At 40.3% G+C, this 19,558-nt stretch overlaps 6 protein-coding genes across 6 annotated transcripts; 5 read left to right on the top strand and 1 right to left on the bottom strand.

The window, feature by feature from the left end:
• Positions 1-982: 982 nt before the first annotated feature.
• Positions 983-2,372, bottom strand: EAF01_002937 (uncharacterized protein; the record flags this gene model as incomplete). Its single annotated transcript, XM_038911191.1, is given in 2 exon segments — positions 983-1,691; positions 1,708-2,372. 2 exon segments carry the CDS (start codon positions 2,370-2,372, stop codon positions 983-985), a joined length of 1,374 nt encoding a protein of 457 aa, XP_038774113.1.
• Positions 2,373-4,146: 1,774 nt separating this feature from the next.
• Positions 4,147-5,025, top strand: EAF01_002936 (uncharacterized protein; the record flags this gene model as incomplete). The annotated part of the gene is made up of 1 exon (XM_038911190.1): positions 4,147-5,025. One exon carries the CDS (start codon positions 4,147-4,149, stop codon positions 5,023-5,025), a length of 879 nt encoding a protein of 292 aa, XP_038774112.1.
• A 3,986-nt stretch (positions 5,026-9,011) lies between these two features.
• EAF01_002935 (uncharacterized protein) lies at positions 9,012-10,253 on the top strand (the record flags this gene model as incomplete). The annotated part of the gene is made up of 2 exons (XM_038911189.1): positions 9,012-9,114; positions 9,223-10,253. The coding sequence occupies 2 exons, from the start codon at positions 9,012-9,014 to the stop codon at positions 10,251-10,253; spliced, it is 1,134 nt and encodes a 377-aa protein (XP_038774111.1).
• A 1,929-nt stretch (positions 10,254-12,182) lies between these two features.
• EAF01_002934 (uncharacterized protein) lies at positions 12,183-12,379 on the top strand (the record flags this gene model as incomplete). The annotated part of the gene is made up of 2 exons (XM_038911188.1): positions 12,183-12,230; positions 12,305-12,379. 2 exons carry the CDS (start codon positions 12,183-12,185, stop codon positions 12,377-12,379), a joined length of 123 nt encoding a protein of 40 aa, XP_038774110.1.
• A 2,904-nt stretch (positions 12,380-15,283) lies between these two features.
• Positions 15,284-15,670, top strand: EAF01_002933 (uncharacterized protein; the record flags this gene model as incomplete). Its single annotated transcript, XM_038911187.1, has 1 exon — positions 15,284-15,670. The coding sequence occupies one exon, from the start codon at positions 15,284-15,286 to the stop codon at positions 15,668-15,670; it is 387 nt and encodes a 128-aa protein (XP_038774109.1).
• A 1,184-nt stretch (positions 15,671-16,854) lies between these two features.
• Positions 16,855-18,131, top strand: EAF01_002932 (uncharacterized protein; the record flags this gene model as incomplete). The annotated part of the gene is made up of 2 exons (XM_038911186.1): positions 16,855-17,459; positions 17,513-18,131. 2 exons carry the CDS (start codon positions 16,855-16,857, stop codon positions 18,129-18,131), a joined length of 1,224 nt encoding a protein of 407 aa, XP_038774108.1.
• Positions 18,132-19,558: the final 1,427 nt, after the last annotated feature.

The following is a 19,558-nucleotide window of genomic DNA, read 5'->3' as shown; positions in this document are numbered from 1 at the left end:
CGGCGAATGAGATGAGTGGATGGGATCATAGGGTGGATGGATTGGGTGATAGGTTAGACTAAGTCAACTAGAAGGTAGGAGAATCAGAATCAAAAACCATATGGTTATCAAGTTACATAACTAGTGCAAATGCGAATGTAAATGCAACAAATCCAAATTGATAGTAATTCATTTTCTAAACTCGTCGCAACTAAATATGTTCCTTGAAGATTCAACCACAAAAGTTACGAGTAACTAATGGGAAGGAATCTAAAGGATGATCCTCAATTCAGAAATATGTATCCAGCCAATAATATGACAGTAAAACACTTTTGGGGGGTGGGGGAAATGTGGAAGTGAGAGCGTGAAGGATTGTTTGGATGTGAGAATGAAAGGAGAAATGTGTAAGGAAATAATGAAAATTTCCGGAGTTTCTGGCATCTCCCCATCATATTAAGTCCACCTGTTATTGAATCTAGAAAATAGAGAAAAAAAGAATAAACCATGTCAAGTCCGCTGCCAAATCCTGACCTCAGAAAAGTCATCCCGATATGTTGTGAATGGATGTACACAGCTCCAGAAAAACATTGATGCGGGAATTTGATCTAGCGTTGTTGTCTTGGTGTTTAATCCTGGAAGAGAAATATGATGTCGTCATTTTTGAGAATCCAGTATTGGAAGGATCTGTCAGCCAGCATGTCTGTACTTTCCTTGTTTCGTATAGCTGTAATATCTTGGTTGAGGTATATTGAAATACTTTTCGCAATGACCTTCTAGATCACAATAAATTGAACTAGTTATGCGGCCACATTGGCGCCTTGAAGTATCTGTTGTTCCCTGAGAACTCTTCACGATTTGGTAACAAAAACTTATCCTGCGATTTTGTGTGTACATTCCTCTATACCATGAGGGACTGTTTTGGTCGTTGTGGGTTTCTTCATCACAGTAAAAATACCTTTTTAGCTCCCACAGCCGTTCTTTTACAGCGATGTGAAGCATGGTTTCAATAAGTGCATATCAGACCCTCTCCAAATGACATGGCAAACAGAAGATGGGCACGAAGCTCTTCAGGTGCCTCAGATATAGGATTGCTTGCGAGATATCGATCCAGATATTGCCGTTGTGTTTCGTACTCATTCAGGTCCCAGTGTTTTCTTTCATATTCCCAATGCTCATCTTGTAGTACCCCCTGTGTTACTTCCGGTAAACGAGAAGAACTTGGCCCAGCACCAGAGCTCAAAGGAGCGTGGCTTGTAGATGGCATTTGATCATAGCTTCCCATAACATTGTAGGTCGCAATTATATTGGGATCCTCGATGCTTGTCGAACGCATCTGCGACTGAATTTCAGATACTTTTGGCATTCGGTTGAATCGCGATGAGCCTTCACCACCAGCGGTAGTAGTGCTATGATGCGATCTGCTATCATTATGTGTTTCACTTGAATATCCGCTTTCCCATGGTCTAAACTTTCGCTGAGACGCAGTATCTTTGGAAACCTCTACAGGGGGTCGTCGTTGAGGTGCACTCGTCAGAGATGATGGCTGCCGGATCTCCGGCGGAGGCGTATCAGCACTATAAAGATCGCCTTCGTCATACTCTCTGTTCGGATACTGGATTTTTTGAGCATCAAGAGACTGCGTAAACGGTTGTTCAACCACTCGTGTCGCAGAGGTACAAGGAGCGAGTTCGGTCTCGGGTGCTGTAAAACCTCTGATATCGGGCGAACGTGGATACCATGTGGGCTCCGGGTTTATGTGATTCATATCCCGCCAAGCCTTGTTGTTGCCTATGTTCTAATGTTTGAGAGCCAGGTGAGTGAGGTCCCCTTACATCGGGCGACCTTGGATGATTTGGTATTTGTGGAGGTTGTGGAGGTTGGTATTGCTCATACTCTGCAGAATAACTCGTTTGTCCATAAGCTGGAACCTGAAGACTCGAAGAGGAATCTAGGCTTTCAGATATGCCAAATCCTGTTAGATCTGGTGAAACTGGGTAACGTTTGGGCGATGGAGGTTCGCTTGAAGGAGTTCTCGAGGCAGGTCTTTTTCCCTTATTGCTCGGTGCTCCAACATTGTGTGATCGAGTTCCGGCTTCGATTATCCGATGTGAATGCTTTTGAGCTGTAGAAGAATGTGGACTGACGCTTGGTGACGATCTCTGTGATGAACGCTCGTGTATTTTTGACGAAGACGCTACATTGCCAACTGTTGCCTGGCAGTGAAATTTGTCGTAACAAGCACGGCAAATCTTGCCCTTTGAACTATCATATTTTCCATCTCCCGGACACCATTTACCATCACTGCCTTTTGCAGAACATGGCCTACGTGTATGAGTGCTCGAAGTGGAGTCTGTACGCTTTTTATCGATCTCCTTTCCTTTTCGAGAAGACATGTTGAAAGGAGGAATATTTTGGCACCACTGACAAATTAGATACTCGAATAATTTAAAATAAAGGACAAGAAGGCCACAATAATTTATAAACGGTACGTCTTTTCGTAACTAAAGCCGCGAAGATGAAGTGATTGGTAATGATAGGATATTATCGTGAGTAGGGACTCGGACTGTCGTATAAAAAACAAGCGTCGAGTTTTCAATCAAGCCGAGTAGCGACCTTATCCAAAGGTCCGCAGCAATTCTGAGGGTAGTCGTTGTTGAGTTTGTAGAGGGATTTGTACCACGACGCAGAGGTGAAAGGATAATGAAGAGTTAAGAGCTCTCCTGAGTAGTTTTGATTTTCCGGTGGTGTGTTGGAAGTTACGTGAAGTCTTGGTCCTTTGAAACGGTGGCGTGAAGAGTAAAAAAAAGTAAAGCAGAGGGGGGAACTGGGACTATTTGAGCACAAGGACGAGCGAGAAATCGAGTAGTATGAGTGTGATGATTGCGCCAATAATGATTTACTTATGAATTGATTGCGCAGAAATGGCAATTCCTAGCCTCTTCTCGGTTGGAATGCATCAGTGCAGGTGTGATGAAGTATGAATATGATCAATGGATAGGATTTTTGGAACACGAACATTCATAATACACTCCAATTGTATGAGTTGAAGAGAGATAATTATTATGACTCCATGCAAATCCACGCTTCTGACTGAACGGAACCAAAGAAATATACAATGACTGAAATGACATGTCCATACCCCAAATCTTGAATTAAATCATTTATATAATTCGATTCTCCAAGCCTCGTAATATATCTCCACTAGATATTCAATCAAGCGTCATTACCACGAACTCACAAATCTTCGTACACTTAAGAATCAAAAGAGGAATTTAAATTTGGAAGAGGGAAATCAATTTTTAATTGAAATCAAGTCATGCTATCCTTGAATAGTCTCATGAACATGAATATGAAGGTATAATTTGCCTGTTCGGAGTCAAATCTGACAGTACATTCCGCAATGCAAACTATTGATGAGACTTTGTTAAGAGAAGAATGATACGTAGGGGTATGACTGTTCCATTCCAGTTTAAAGGAGGGGTGTTTTTGAGTGTCATTAGAGAAGCCGAATATTGATAACAGTACTGGGGGAGTACCCAAATTCGGAGTTTGAATCAAAGGAAGGCTACTCGAAGTATCAATTTGCCAGGTATGACCTTTACCACGAGAGCCCACATCGTGGGGGCCTTTTAAAGTCACTAGAATGGCATAATGACTCTTCAAACTAGAGCCAGTATGAATTTTGAGAGTAGTGGAGTTGATGAAAAACGTTCTACTATAACTTACATAATTGCACATGTGACCTATTCGTGGCTTATGGCTCATTTAATTAATGCACTTTGATGAACCGCTGTCGTCATAGTCTGCTCGAAGGACGATGATGTTCACAGAATACTTATGAGTTATCACACTCCATTTATCTTTGTGATTCCAAGAGTTGGACCACGCAAGCGAATTTTGCTGCCATTCTGATGTTTAAATAGCATGGGACTTCCCACGTCTTCCTTTTCTCTTTTAGCATACAGTGATATCAAAGACAGTGATTCGAAAAAAAATTCTTCGAGACTTTGTAAGCCCAAGATCTCAGAAATACATTCCACTGCAACTTTGTCTTTACTTCAAACTGAGGAATATCAATAGTATTATCTCCTGATCTCATTGTGGTAAGATTGCGAGCTCTTGAACTCAAATACCATGATCTTCAGTGCTAATTTATTTTAGAGCAACATGTCTGACCAATCCAATCGTCAAGGGAGAGAGAATCTTCAAGAGTATGACCGTTGGTTGGTGGAGGAAATAGTGCCATATGTGATAAGAGATGTGCCAGAAGAAGTAGATGCAATGCAGGCATATTCGCCATCCAATGAACTTTACCAAAGTAATAGTCCCCTAATGATCTCTACTATTCCAGAAACTCCTCCTGGAGATGTCTGGACAGGAGGTAATGATTATTGGACAGAAGTTGGATATTCGCTAAGTGGACAGTTTGTGCCTAGCGACCAATACATTCCTTTCGATTCAGATCTAGCGCAAGCTTCTCCATTTACTGGATATCTAACCCAGAGCCCTTCAGTCGCTGAACACCAAGTACAAACTCCTTCAGTCGCTGGATACCAAGCTCAAATTCCTCCCACGTTTAATGCTGAGCCATCAGGACATATAGGGCAAGGACACGGAATGGCATATGCACAATCGCGTCCGAATAGTCCTGAATTTGAAGATGGATGGCGCCAATCTCTGTCGGGAGTATGGGAGTGGCTAGGACAAGGCGCTCCTCCCGGATTTCAAGAGACCCAACCGCAGCCCCCCCGTGATACTCGGGTGTCAGAAGACGGGCAAAATTTGAATCAAGAAGCATACGCACGAGCTAGTGCACCAAGCAGCCAACGCTATTCAAGTCCTTCTGTTCAGCTGGTAACAACTCCGAGCCAATTTCTTGCTGCAATCGATCACTCACCGCGATCATGGGAGAACATGACAAACGCCTCCGACAGTCAGTCTGAAGATCAAAATCGCTCAGTAGCTGGAGATGGTCAGAGAGTATCCGGCAACCACAGAGGTGACCAGGAGAATGCGCGAAGAGCACGTCGTAGGAGGCGGCAATAAACAGTGGATTGCACCACGCAGCTGCATCGCTGATTGGGACGAAGCGATGAGATTTGCGACTCATATTGTTTATGTTTCTTTTTATTTTGCCTTTATGGTGGGGTTAATTGTGCGGGAAGTGAACTCTGGCCGATGAGTTTGTGTTCGTGGAGGAGATATGGAGGATTTCATTTATTTTTGTTTTAGCGCTTGGGCATACGGTGATGATATTATTTAGTTTCCAGAGAATTGAACACTAGTGATCTCATCTGTTGCCCACAGTCGCTTCTGATTCTTTTCGATTGAGATTGGGGGTTTAGGCCCTCAGTTTGGACTGAGAATATCGGCATGTATGTGCCATACATAGACAGTCATACTGATAGGAACTACTTGATAGTTGGACTTAATTAGGGTGCGTTCGGATCGATATATTTCAATTGTTAGACATCATTTATTTAATAAATAATGTAAAATAATGTGTTTATTGAATATAATATATAATAAAATATTTATTTCGGATTTAAGATAATGAACAATTATTTGAAATTATTTGATTTCATTTATTTATTAAATACTTGTGTTTATTAAACACAGATATAATGAAATAAATTATTAAAAACTATTTGAATCTAAATAATCATTTCGTAAATAATTTAAGCTTCCCTATATAGTAATTGTAAAGCTCGATTTTCGAGCTTTATAATTAATATTTAAAAGAAAATCAATATCTCGAAACTTTTTTAATATTCCTAACTATTTCCATCTACATTACTTTTATAGAAATCCTAATATATATCATATACAATTATAAATATAATATATAATCTAAATATTATTCAAAAATATTAATGTTTACCAAACACTACATTAAATCAAATATATTAGAAATTAAAAATTTATTAGGATTTTTAATGACTTATTAAATTTCAAATGTTGAAATAATATTCTATATAATTTATTCGCATCCGAACAGTACATATATTCTAATAAAATATTTAGAATTATTTGAATTATTTGACAAATAAAATTAACTAATAATGAAGCTCTAATAATTTCACAAAAGTGATTCGAACGCACCCTTAATATACACGTTGAACTTTTTATGTTCGTCTGAATGTATGATCCCTCCAGATACGTGAAAAATGAAATGAGTATCTTGAAGTCACCAAAGGGCATTAATGATATAGCATACTAAAGCCGGTATACATCCTGAGATTATATGATTCTATAATAAGTATACTAAATCACTTAGTAATATCTTACTAATTAAAAGATATATTAATGACTAATATATGTATATTATGATTTTATATTATAAGATTATATTATTATATTATTATATCTTTTATCAAATTGTTTTATAATATAATAAAATGAAATAAAATCATATGAGAGATTGTTAATCAAACAAACTAAATTGATTGATTATGTTTTCTTCTTATAATATAAATGATTCTATAAGATTCGATTTAAAGCAATCTTATTTATAAGTATAAAAACTATTAGGACTTCATTATAAATTATATAAATCTAGAATATTCTTTAAAGAAAACCTAGAAAAAGTAAGCAAATTCAGTTCAATCAAGCTCTTTCTTATAATTTGGCTTCAATTCAACTCTCATATTATTTGTTCGATTCATCTCTAAAGCTAAAGTGATCAAGTCTTCCACTAATACTAGAATACTAATATTATTATTATTATTCTAGAGCTAACCTCCAAGAGAGATTATGTATCTTGTACAATTGATGATGTGAACAATTTTCTTCAAACTTGTCCTTGATAATTACGATAGCGAAATATTGGTTGATTTTCTCGATTCTATGGCTTCGAGACTAAATGAGCAACGTTAAATCTGAAAAGTTATGACGCTATCAGAATCTTGTCACCTATGAAATATCTTGAATCAGATGCAGTTTGTTACTCATCGCTTGAATATACATACAGTCATGCGTACAAGTCTTGAATCTATATCAATGCTCATGTAGTATGTATTCCTCTTTTTTTCCTTTCCTCAACTTTCCAGAATTTCGAAGCAATAGTTCTCAAATATCTTTCTCAATAATCAAAGCCTATCACAACCTCAAAGAAAACACTTGCTTCTCTTTCCTTTCCCTCCATTTCTTCCTTCAAGAAATCTTAAGATTCATCTTGCAATTTAGTCTAGGTAGGACGGCAGATTTTGGAATATAAGTATAACAAATAATGCTAACTTTTTTTTTTCAAAGGAATATGTCTAGCTCAGATTCCAAATATTGCAAACGATGGATACCAGAACGCGAAGCTGAATGTGGCCAAGAGATTCCTCTATCCAATGAGATGTGCGATGAATGTTTTCGTTGTAGAGCCGCTGCATACGCTTCTTTGGATCTACTCTTCAAAAAAGGAGGAGCAGACAATACAACAGCGCCGTCGAGACATGAATGGCAAATGCCCCGTAACACGAAAGAAATCTCGAAGACAAACTCTGGCCCTCGGGCTCTTGCAGAAGATCCTCAACCATTGAGCCACCGAAAAATGACGAATGGAGATAAGAGAAGTTCGGGAAGATAGATCTCTCAAGCTGCGCAGATACTCATCGCCCTATCCACCACACAACCCAGCGACCAGCCAACATATAAGTTTCCATAGCGACAGGAAATAAGGTTTGTGGTTTGTGGTTCCTGGAAGCGCTGATGAGATTGATGACTGTTCTGACCTTCAAGAATCTCTGTTTTAGTAAGACACATGAGGGGATATTGAGATTCCAAAGCTGTGATAAGATCAATTTCCTTTTACTTTTTTCCACTTTTCTTGAACTCTTCATTTTGTTCAATCTTTTCTTGGGAACGCAAGCCATGACGAAAGACTGATTAATGGTGGAGCTTATCACGAACCCTGTGATTGATGGGCTCCAAAACTTGGAGTGTTGGGTTGTTTTTGCGTTGTTTATTGTCATCGAGGTTGGTGTGGATGGAGGGATCAGACTTCCTCTTTCTCACCCAGAAGTCTTAACGAAGGACTTAATATTTGTAAGACAGCTTGCTTGATCTACTTTTGGATATAGGGACTAGTTAATAAATGCCTCGAATTTCATATATGCGCGTAAATGAGTTCGTGACCTGTCGAGGTATTGAGAAGATAGTAAACTCGGAATTCAATAGTAATCGAAGGAGAGGTATGACTGAGAAATGATGTGTGTGAGGTATGAATATTACCTACTCAATTCGCATGGCTCTGAATTACTAGGACAGTAAATACATACCTTCTTTAGCGATACATCACACCATTCTTCGCGTTGCATGCCCATGACCTAGAATTAAGCGTCTTTAGGCCATTGTTTTGAGTAAAATCCAAAGCCATTCCGGGTTCCTTTATCATGATCTTCAATATAACGATGGAAATTCGAAGCCTTTGAATTTAAATATGCCAATAAGTCCGAAAAGTTAGAAAAAGAAGATAAGTGCAAATTCACAAGATTTTGACCCTGGTCTGAGGTAGAAACCATTTTCTTGAGCTACCAAAGAACATCGACAAAGGTATGAATTCCTTCCTCGAACGACTCACCAAATTTAGCAATTCTCTCAGGTAGTCATCTCATATTTTGGCAGTCATTTCCCTTTCCTGAACGTATATTGATCAAGTGGTGTTCATCCTTAGAAGTCATGATTTGAGTCGTTCGATTATTTCTCTCATTTTTTTGCATCTGCTGGGATTTGCTACTAAAACCAGTCATGAATATTTCAAGTAGTCTCTTCTCCTTTGACTCTACCCATACTTAAACACTCATATAGCGACAGATTTAAGCCTACAGTTATGACGTGGACAGTCATCTACGGGTTTTGGCAATTGGAAACACTCACCTCATTTGAATGGGCGACTCGCACAATTTCGACATATACCCATCTTGGATTCCCCAGATTTTCCTTCTTTTAATTCTCATCACTGTATTCCATCAAACGATCCATCAATCAACCCTAAGGTATTGCCAGCATTTGATCTCAAAATCACAGATATCTAACCACTAATTATGTCCTTAAACGATTTCAGTATCGGAAGCAGTAGCCGTGGCTATGGCCAATTTGACAAGTTTGGTCAACCTCAAAGGCAGAGTTATGGCGGAGGTCAGCCTCGTGAGTCAAACTCTAGAAATAGAGACATCCAAGGTCAATCAAAATCTGCTGGATGTTGAATTGTGCTGGAATCCAACGAAGGAATATATAGTTCTGACATTCTCTTAGGAACACACCAACATGGCTCAGGTGGGAGTACCATAAAGCTCCCTCCTGTAAGCCTGACCGATACTCCATCACCATATCCGACGAATGACAACCCTCTACCACCATTCAGCTCCTTCCAGATAACAGCTGCTCAACCATCGTATCATTCAGCGCGGGCCTCTAGCACTACGAGCTTAAGATCGCCAGGTAGTTCCAACGTTCCTGCCACTCACTCGCATTCTGTTACGACTATTCAATCACAGCACTATCCAATTTCCGAACCAAGAGTTCGTGAGGCTTCTTACCCTTTGAATGATACACAACGCTTCCAAGAATCTGGCAGTCGAAATTACCGACTCCTAGCTCCAAGTCAACGATCCACTATGAAGCATAGAGGCAAGGAGAGCACAGATTCCATGCAGCACTTTCCGGCTGGTGTTCCGACTTCAATGCAGAGCTCACCTCCTTCTCCGGGTAGGTTAGAAAGAGATATAGGTACCTCATCGTCTAGAGAGGCGACAAAAGAGCAGTCTCGGAGAAGACATAAGGCGAACAAAGGATTGATACCTCGCAGATCTAGTCGAATCGCGTCGATGTTGCCCCAACAGTCATTGCAAGGATATTCCAAATCCAACAGTCATTCGACAGAAGCGATAGCAGCGGAATCTGGCATGGAGTGTCGCCAACCGGGATGTGAGGAGCAAATAAATACGAATGCCACCTTTGGGGCATGTCGATTACATCATGATCAATTATCAACATGGGATTTCTTGTATTGCGAAGCAGAGAAACGAAATTTTCATCACCCAGCGGCCCACTTCCCAAATGGGCAATGTATAAACAAGAAAGATAATCCTGATAGTCGCTGGTGTGATTATCACTCAAAAACGAATTATCATTCGAGACCCGTGTTCCTCAAATCACTGGATGGCAAAGCTGGGAAGTGGTTTGTGGGTCGTAACGAGGGCATTGCTGATCTACCTCCTGGGTATGGTACATCGATGGCGCAAAGTTCTTTCGATCATCGCTCGTCACTGGATTCCGATTCCTAAAACCTGGAAAATATCCGCCAATCTTTCTTTCCCTTTCAGATCATCATACTTCTTCACTGTTTTTCGTTCTTATCTAGGTAATACCTGGTAGCTGGAAATTGAGGATGTAATCATTCAAGGTGCTACTGAAAGCACAGCAAAAATCTTGCAGTAGCAATTTCGATTTATGCGGGGGCTATTTTGAGTTGGATGTTCTTTTGTTGTTCAATGCTTTTTAGGGTTAAACAGGTGGCTTTGATCGGTAGGTTAGATATCGCTGATACATTATCGGGCGCAATTTGTATTTAGTCTTTACTGATATAATCTAATGTTGATTCTTTCTTCTGAATGACTCTCTTTCAATAATTGCTGTGCTGAATCTGATGCGCAACGTTCTGAGCTGCCCCCTCAAAGGACGTTGGTTATTTTATCCTTGTTCCGAATAAAGTATGACTGAAGAGTGATTTATATGAGACATCAAAATTATTCAGTCAATTAAATATAGCTTTTTGTCTTAAGGAGACTTGACATACCCAGGTATATCTTGTTAATAGCACATTACAAATTAGTTTGTAAAGAGATCTCTAATCCGGGGCTCAAGCATCGCAAGCAATAGGTACCTAGGTGCAATTCAGGAGCCATTTGGGTAGTTATTGGCTTTAATAGGGTTAGATTTTGTAATGGATATCTAGTAGCTTCTGCGTTGTTCCAGACTCTCCGGTCATGACTCGATGACAGTCAGAATAATGGAACCTATGACTATGAATATTGAGATCTTATCAAAATGTCTACTTTGTAGATTAAAAACACTCCTCTTGAACCCTTTTGATACCTGCTTCATGAAACAAAGCATCCCTAACGAAACTTCCACTACTAGACTCTATATTAATCTGGAGATAGCTATGAGTCAACTGGCAAGAAGAAATTCTAAGCTCTATGATCTTCCAGGGAGCCTTGGCAGCTTATGGAAAAGCTCGAATGAGGGTGGTACAGCAGTTCTGGAGAATAGTCCCTGTTGCATTGATATATGAGCGTTAATATCATCACTTCAAAAGGATGCATCACGTATTAGCGAGAGGCATACAATGATATTGTGACATTGCACACTATTGAAATTGGATAGCAAACCTTACAAGCATGCACTTTGCACCGTAGTTGAGATTTACTCACCACTGAATATTTCAAAGTGAAAATTGAGGATGCCAAACAGTGTTCCCACATTGCCAGACTTCTTGCCGTGTCTCTAAATAGGTACCGGCTGTTTTCAGATCAATGATGTGGAACTCAGCATTCCTCAATCTGTAAGTGGGCTACCTGAGGCATCGATGAACATTGCAGAATATACTGGTAGGACAGAAATGCCACTTTTATGCTAACTCATACTCTCTTAGAACGATGGAGTATCACAGCCAGTTTATTAAGTATCAAAACCGAAAGCCTTGAGTTATTGTATAGACGGCCTAGCTACAAAAGCAACGCACGTGCTGGCAAGACTAATCAAGACCTCTTCAAAAGATTGTATTCCTAATAATAGTAAGAGATTTTCACAGCTTCCTGTGCACTTTCCAGCAATCCATATCAAGTTCAAACCTAGATACAGGATAACGTGACTACATGCTCATTTGTATTCACTCGCAAGGTGGCGCAGGCGAGAAAATTTGAACCTCGCTAAGCTCGCGCACATTCGCAGAAAAACTTATTTAAGAGTTTCCTTTCTCCAGTATGGTTCAATTTCCTCCATCTTCATTCCAACTCAAAACTTCCCAGCATTCGAAGCTTCGTATTATTGCATTTTCTTTTTCTTCTTCTTTTTCTTCTTTTTCTTCTTCTTCTTCTTTTCGAGCCACAGCTTTTCCATGCTTTCACAAATCTGTCACCGACGCTGCTTTCCACCTATTCACACCTCTTTGCACGACGACCTTCGATAATCAATTCATCTATCATCTCGCAATGGCGCTCGAATGTACGGTACAAACCTCGACCGACTCTCAAAAACAAGTAAGTCTACAGTTTGATTCACATTTTCTGTGATCAAATATTTAGCTCTTTTGACTTTCAGCTAACATATGTAGTCACAGGATTTGGATAGCGATGACTCCTTCGACCCTAATTCCTTGCCGGTAAGATCTATTCCTCACACACTGTAACGATTCCTTCGCGTCTGCCAGACTATCTCAAACACATTTGATTTCAAGTGAGGTGGAATCACAGTCACCGATCGAATTCGCAGCAAAACAATGGGGACATAAGCAAGACTTCTATTGGTCCCTTGGGACCTCAAACCTGCGTACACGGTGCCAGGGGAAGTCTCTCCTCGGAGGGTTGTGCGTTTTCAGCTATCTTATTGTGTGCAAAAAACTCATCATGGTGTGGAGACCAGATCTGTAATGGGTCGAGGTGGTAGCTAATTTCCCGATCTGTGTGGCCTTCTGGCCGTCGGGGATGACGGCACTATTGGGATACACGTCTTCCCTTCGCACTGACCGTAGAACGAGCGGCAGATTAACTTCCTGGGAGTTGTTGCGAGATTCTGGGCGTGAACATGGTCACTTCAGTGTGAGATCTTACACATCATAGCACATCGCTGACTTGAGGTTTAGGTAGATCGCTAGCTTTCTCGAAAAGAGTTAATTCAATGGAGAGCAGGGGTACATACAGACCAGCTATCAAGGCGACAAAAACAAGTGTAAGTTGTTATCTTCATCTATTTTTGGCTCCATGGTGTTGTCATTGACCTCTTATACACAGTGATGCATCCGAACAAATGAAAGTTTTGCAGAAGCAGCAAGACGTGGTGGCTTTCAAGCATTATAGGGAAGACAAGTCTAGCTGTATTAATGTTTCCAATCAAATTAAGCTGATGAACCATAAGAACAAGATGATGGACTATCAATTGGATCGCAGATTTAGACTTGCTTTAATATTTGCACAAATAGTAAGTTACTTTTCCAAGCGCGATGTGGCTAAAATCAAAATGCTGACATTCAAACTCATTTAGATCTTCATCTCGTTTTTATGTGTCTTGTTATTCTTCTACATCATGAGACTTTTTGGTGCGGGTCACTACTATGCAGCGTTGTGCTTTGTGATCTTCATTTTACTCTTTGCATGCCGGCTTGTCTACAATAGCTAGTTTTTTTTTCTTTCAATGAGTCGATATGACTAGAATGTATTGATAGACATAAGGACTGCAGTTCAGGTGATTTGGTAATTAGAGAATAAGAATTTGAGTATTTACTATTGCATTCAAACAGCCGCGAGTGCCTTTCTTTCTTCTTTCCCTATATCATAATAGAGCCCTTTCGAGTTAACATTGAAACGTCTATCTCTACTGCAGTGATCTATACCCCATTCATGAAGTGAGATCTGTACAGCACAGATTCGTCAATCATTTTCAACTTGCCACGGATATACATGAACCTTGGAACATCGCGCATCAGGTGCCGTGCAGCATGTTCCGAGCAAACAATTTTGGACGAATCTAAGCCAATGGAAAACCACAGAATGGCTCTTTCACAGGCGCCTACATTGTTGACTCACTGATTGATGTGAAAAATACAAACTATGTGACTCGGCAGCAATATCTAAGTTGTAGTTTACGTTCTCAACCGAATCAAAATTAAAACTTGGCAGAGATTTGCATCTCTTATACTCGAGTATGCACCAACATTTGAACATTTCTCATTTTCTAGGAATTCTTTCATCGTCTTTTCAGAGCCAGAATGGTGACCTGGTGCTTCTTCAATCAGCACCCTATCTTGCTCATCTACCGTTATCTCGACCCAATCTAAGTTTTGGGTTACCGCAGAGTACTCATCCCACGAATCACACACTCGGCTTTCATTACATGGGTACCAGATGCCCACTTCATACAACTTTTATCGTCGAGAACACGAACTTGTCATTAATACACAACCAGACGCAGTTTTGACTTGATCCCCTCTTTAATCGAATGATACTCAGGTAGACGCAAGGTCGGGACTCTCAATCGACTTCGTCGGAAAGTAACAACCAGCATCAAAAAATAGTACACAAAGCCAGATCCCAACCTCTCATACATCCATCCATGTTTCTTCTTGGCCATCTCAGCCATCGGTCAAGATTAATTTACCATATTCAACATCTTCCAAAGTTACTCATCAAGTAGCTTACCTAATGCAAAGATACTAGTTGCACATTCAAAAGAATACACAATGGTCCCAGAACTCAAGGTCCAGAACATTTAATTGCCGGTGACGCTAGATGAGATCTCAATGTCGTCGCACTACAATAGACGATCCAACTCAAAAACACATTAATTTTTCGGTACTTGAAATGGTTTGTCCATTATTTCTGGGCAACAATCTACCTACCATCTATCTCAGAGATAGTAGAACTCTCTGTAACTGGCATTGATCGGAAAGCCCACAGAAATAGAAGATACAAAGTATCAGATCTTGACACGTTGATTTTGAGTGGCTCTACAGGAACTCCTGTCTGATATCAAAGATGGTTTACATCGGGATAATCTTCCGTATTATTCATCAGCAAAAGACTGAGATGTTTAATTGATTGGTGTGTAAGCTTCATGTATAGTTTATAGTTCATGATGAGAATCATACTTTGGCTGTCATACTAACTACTGTTATGGCCGTATTCGTATACAACAATCCCAACACCATGTAGAAACTCGAGACTTCTGAGGGTCTCGCTAACATGAACGCAAATTTCCAAAGGCAAAACATTCCTGAAGTATATTATGAGCCACAGCAGTACTACTGTCACAAATCAATTGTGTGAAATATCTATCTCCCGTACATCGTCATATATTACGGCCCCTAACACCTCGCTTAGCTCGCATGAAGAGTTTTGACCGTACTCCGCAACCGCACCTCGAAGACGATTGAGTATAGAGTTACTCTAGAACTTACCGAGTAACTGTCCGTTTCTAAAACCTCATTAATCTTTCGACAAGACAACTTCCAACTCACAGCTCACAACTCACAACTCGTCTTATCATAGAATCAAGCAAAAAAATGAACTGCCTTCGAAAGATCCGATCATCTAGAAACATGTCTTCATCAGGAATCCAAGTCCGCACCACTGTCGCTGTTCAGAACACAGCTTTTCATCTAGTCGGCTGCAGCGCATACACGGCCATCATATTTAAATCTCTGACATGCTGCATGAAACACACCCCGCAATACCTTGTCCTCGTTGGACCGATCATGATCTGGCTCTTTATCTTGACCCTTTATCAAACTTATCAGGGATTTAAAGAGGTCATCGAGGAATGGAAGAGCGACGGGGCTATGGGAAAGTCTGGACAGGGACTCAAGCAGGGCACTAATCAAGCTACCGGAAAGTCGAAGAGAAAGAATCATCGTGGTGGAGTTAAGGCCAAAAAGGCGAAGGGCAAGCGAGAGGACACCGGAAGCTCGAACTCTGATGAGAACTAAGGGCATATCGATGGCTTTTTGTGGTAATTGAGGATTATCTCTCGGACGGCTGGAAGTCGCGGCACTATAGTATGGGGGCTATAAGCGACATGGTAGCTGTTCAGTCATGACTGACCAAGGCTTTGAGACTGGGTGATGATGGGCATCTGGTTTGAGGCGGTTTTTTTAATACAAAACTCTAACTGATCTAGTTCCTGTTAACTCAATTAATATTCTCTACATTACCACGTGAAATCTTGTTGTTACTCGATGTTAAGGATCTCAGTTCTTTATCTCCGTGATGCCTGTATTGAATGCCTAATGCTAGCTGAGATTGATATGTTAAAAATTTGCATAAGCAATGGAGACCATTTTGTGGGAGAAAATTTGAATTTACTATGATACTAGAGCGGCGTCTACTATCAACTGTTCAAGTTACTGTTCAGCCATCTTGTAAGGACGATCACCACCTAAGCTTCTCCTAGCGTTTAGCTCGTAATTCTTAAGGTCTAAATGGGTGGTCAACCATCATCATGTTGCTTACGTAGGTAGTCGAAATGTCTGACCATAACCACATTCAGTATCAAGTTCTGGTGTTCGATGGTACTTTCACATGCCATGATAAATATATTTCTTCGTGGAAGATGCTTTTCTAGTATCATATAGTATTCTCTCAATCGCCATGATAGAATGTCATAATTCCAGCGAATTTTAATGAGATTTCAAGATTTTTGAGGCGATATATAAGGTTGACTAGGTAGGCGGAAGTAAGCCACAGCAAAGCCACTTTCGAAAAGTGGCTTGCGTCTCTATTTATACGAGCACGAGCGTCGCTTATGCACTTACCCCGCTTCATTACCCAAGCGGTCGTCTCTTCACAACATTCCAGTTATCAAATTACATTGATTCTCTCAGCATACTACCTCTAAGGTCCTCTGAGCAAAACTGTTTGTAAAAATCATCATTTTACTTCAGAAAGTTCTGACTCATGCTTTCAACCCCGCGGTATAGAGCTCACTACTTTAGAGTGTATTAGATCCTTAGAAACTAGGTTAAGATAGTTAAGATAGTTTTGAGACGGTTCAAGTACTGCGTCGCACAAATCTATAAATTGGTGTGTCCTCTTACATTTTTCTTTCATCTGTAAGATTCAAACACGGTTTTCAGTCATACCTCAAGCCTTCAATCATTAGAATTTTTCAATAATGCTATACCCCTCTATTCCCGACCTTCTGCTATATCACAGAGGGACACCTCAATATCCAAACAAGAATCTCGAAGACAAGAAGTCTCAAAATTGTGAAGGCCGAGTCATAACTCTTCCCCGAAACACCCTTAATCATTCTGATGATGACTTTGAGAATTTTATCAATGAAGTTGAAGATCCCGTTGATGAATTGGAATATCTCGAAACGATATCTGCTGATGCCATCAGTGGACCAGATCTTAAACAACGAGAAACCGAGTTCAAGCCTGAAGACAGTATCCTCGAGAGACTGCCGCCTGAACTTAGGGAGATGATTTTTATCTTTTGCGGTCGAAACACTTTCTGCTCGGCTGATCAGGGTCCACGTCTATTGAAAGCACTTCGAGGCCAGTGGCGAGCTTACACCCACGCCTTGAATGTTTTTGAGAGACTGAATAGTTATGAACTTGGCGCCGAACTGAGAAACCATACATCCGAAGTATACCACAAAGTTCATGATATGACAGGACTCATGACAGCCAAAAAAGCACCTCAAAATGTCTCATCCCAATCGAACTCGAATGATTCAAAATTAGCTGAATCCGACTTGAAGCTTACTCTGCAGTCAGTTAATACATATTCTCCATTGGCGCAACAGAAAGCTAAGGTGTAGATAGTGGGCGTATCCGCGAACACCTGAAATATTCTGGTGATTTTTCGGCTTCGACTCCAAGCACTGTTCTGTACTATTTAGTCCGACAACTACACAACGCAAACCTTATTCGACATGTACAGTTTTATCAAAAACTAAGACCGTCAGAACAACGAAGTTCCCGCATTATTCTCTGCCAAAATGATCAAGGCGATTGGAATTTTCTCAAAAACTTCCTCACTCTCGTCCCCTGTCGAAGAGTCAAAAGAGTTATTATCCAATTACCTAATCCCGAAAACTATCATGTTAACGCAGCTTCCAGATATGATAACTATTACCGGGACAAATATCATGAGAGTGGCCGCGCAAAACAAGACGCCTTCGTCTTAGCAGTGATCGAGAGTATCAATCAGAAAGTCGGGGTGCGAGGTGTCGTGCTTGGCCGATCAAAAGATAGTCTCTCAGGATTTTGCATATGGGAGGCTCCTGAAGGGAGATATATGGATTGGAACCGTGATGTGATAGAGCCATGGGCATTGAGGGGTGGATTCGGTAAGACTTTCCTTGATTACGAGAATAACTTCCTGGAACTCAGGGAGAGTCAGAGTAGGCGTTGCTTTGTGCTGAATAATCGCCACGACTAGAGAGCTTGTGGAGTTTTCATCAAGCAGATGTAGAGTTTTAGTCTTGGTCTGCAAACGGATAAGTATGTTGTCGTTGATGTATTTGTTGCTTGTTATGGAAATAGTAGAAGAAAAGAATATGCTAACGTAGCTTACGAGATACAAGACTGAATTCTTTCATACTCAGCTTTAGAATCGTAAAGTCATCCTAATATTCAGGATAGGACTTCAATTGATAGCTTCACTATCTAGAGCTTATCTCCTAGCATATAGAAATTGGCATTTATGCCACTTCATATTGTACGAATAATCACAAAATATAATCAGTCATGGAGAAGGAAAACTACGTCGGTTGAGGATATCAACTATAGTAATCTTCCGAATATATCATTCTTCCCTCAGAACCCTTTCAAAATATCGTGTTACGTGTCGTGTTTCTCGACAATGAAAGCATTAATTACTAAGCATTTAGCTCCCCCCTATCAATAGTAGCCTAGACCATTGGCGTGTAAGCGGTTGATACACCAGCGAATTTATTCCCACTAGAATCATACTACGCGGTTACTAATTTCTGAGAATTTTTCTTAAAATCACTGTGCTGAATTACGTATTCGCCTGCATGACTTCGGGACTATATCTTAAATGTCAGAACGCAATACTATATAGAGATACGGATCCCATGGACCCCGCACGCCTTTTGTTGGGGTTCCCTTACAAACACCTTTACTTTGAAACGACTTCGATGACCGAGGATTGATTCCAAAGCCTCCAATGGGCACTCAATTTACCTAACTCTGATCGTGCATCATCAATTTGATTCTGGTATAAAATATCACGACGATTTCGGTTTGCCACATTTATAATGGTCTGGCTGTCAAAGTTTTACATTCTTGACTTCCCTCGAAACGAGTTTCGGTTTTCTACGACTGCTCATCGCAAGAACCCAAAATCAAAATCAATGACAAAAGAGACTGAATTCAAAGACGACATCGGCGTCAAGCCAATGACCGGAAATAGGGACGATCATCGTAAAAGTTACCCCGCATAAGTCACAAACTCAAAATTGGCAGTTTGAATGCTATTGAGCTCTTGGAATCTATCGACAATTCAGCGACGCATAGGACTACAACTTAGGCTCGGCTGTCATTGCCCGATCTTGGAATCCCATGTTTGGACTTCAGTAGGATGTGCTTCTTGGCACTCAAAAACACAGAAACTTATCAACATTGGTTTTTGCGTTTTTATTGAGAAACAAGCCAATTTCACAGACTTGATGATGGGAAAGGAGTTAAAATTTGATGGCCGTAAGCATTTATTTGAGCAGGGCTATGATGGACATCTACACCTCATCGCCGCGCAAGATGCCTTTAGCTAGGGAATCTCCAACAAACACATAAATCGAAGGCATAGTATCTTTATCAGTTAAATAATATCTAGGCAGTCAAATA

Source organism: Botrytis porri (assembly GCF_014898465.1).
Source record: "Botrytis porri strain MUCL 3234 chromosome Unknown BPOR_003, whole genome shotgun sequence".
NCBI classification, from domain to species: domain Eukaryota; kingdom Fungi; phylum Ascomycota; class Leotiomycetes; order Helotiales; family Sclerotiniaceae; genus Botrytis; species Botrytis porri.
The sequence above is the reverse complement of the archived record's forward strand: the minus strand, read 5'-3'. Positions and strand labels throughout refer to the sequence as shown.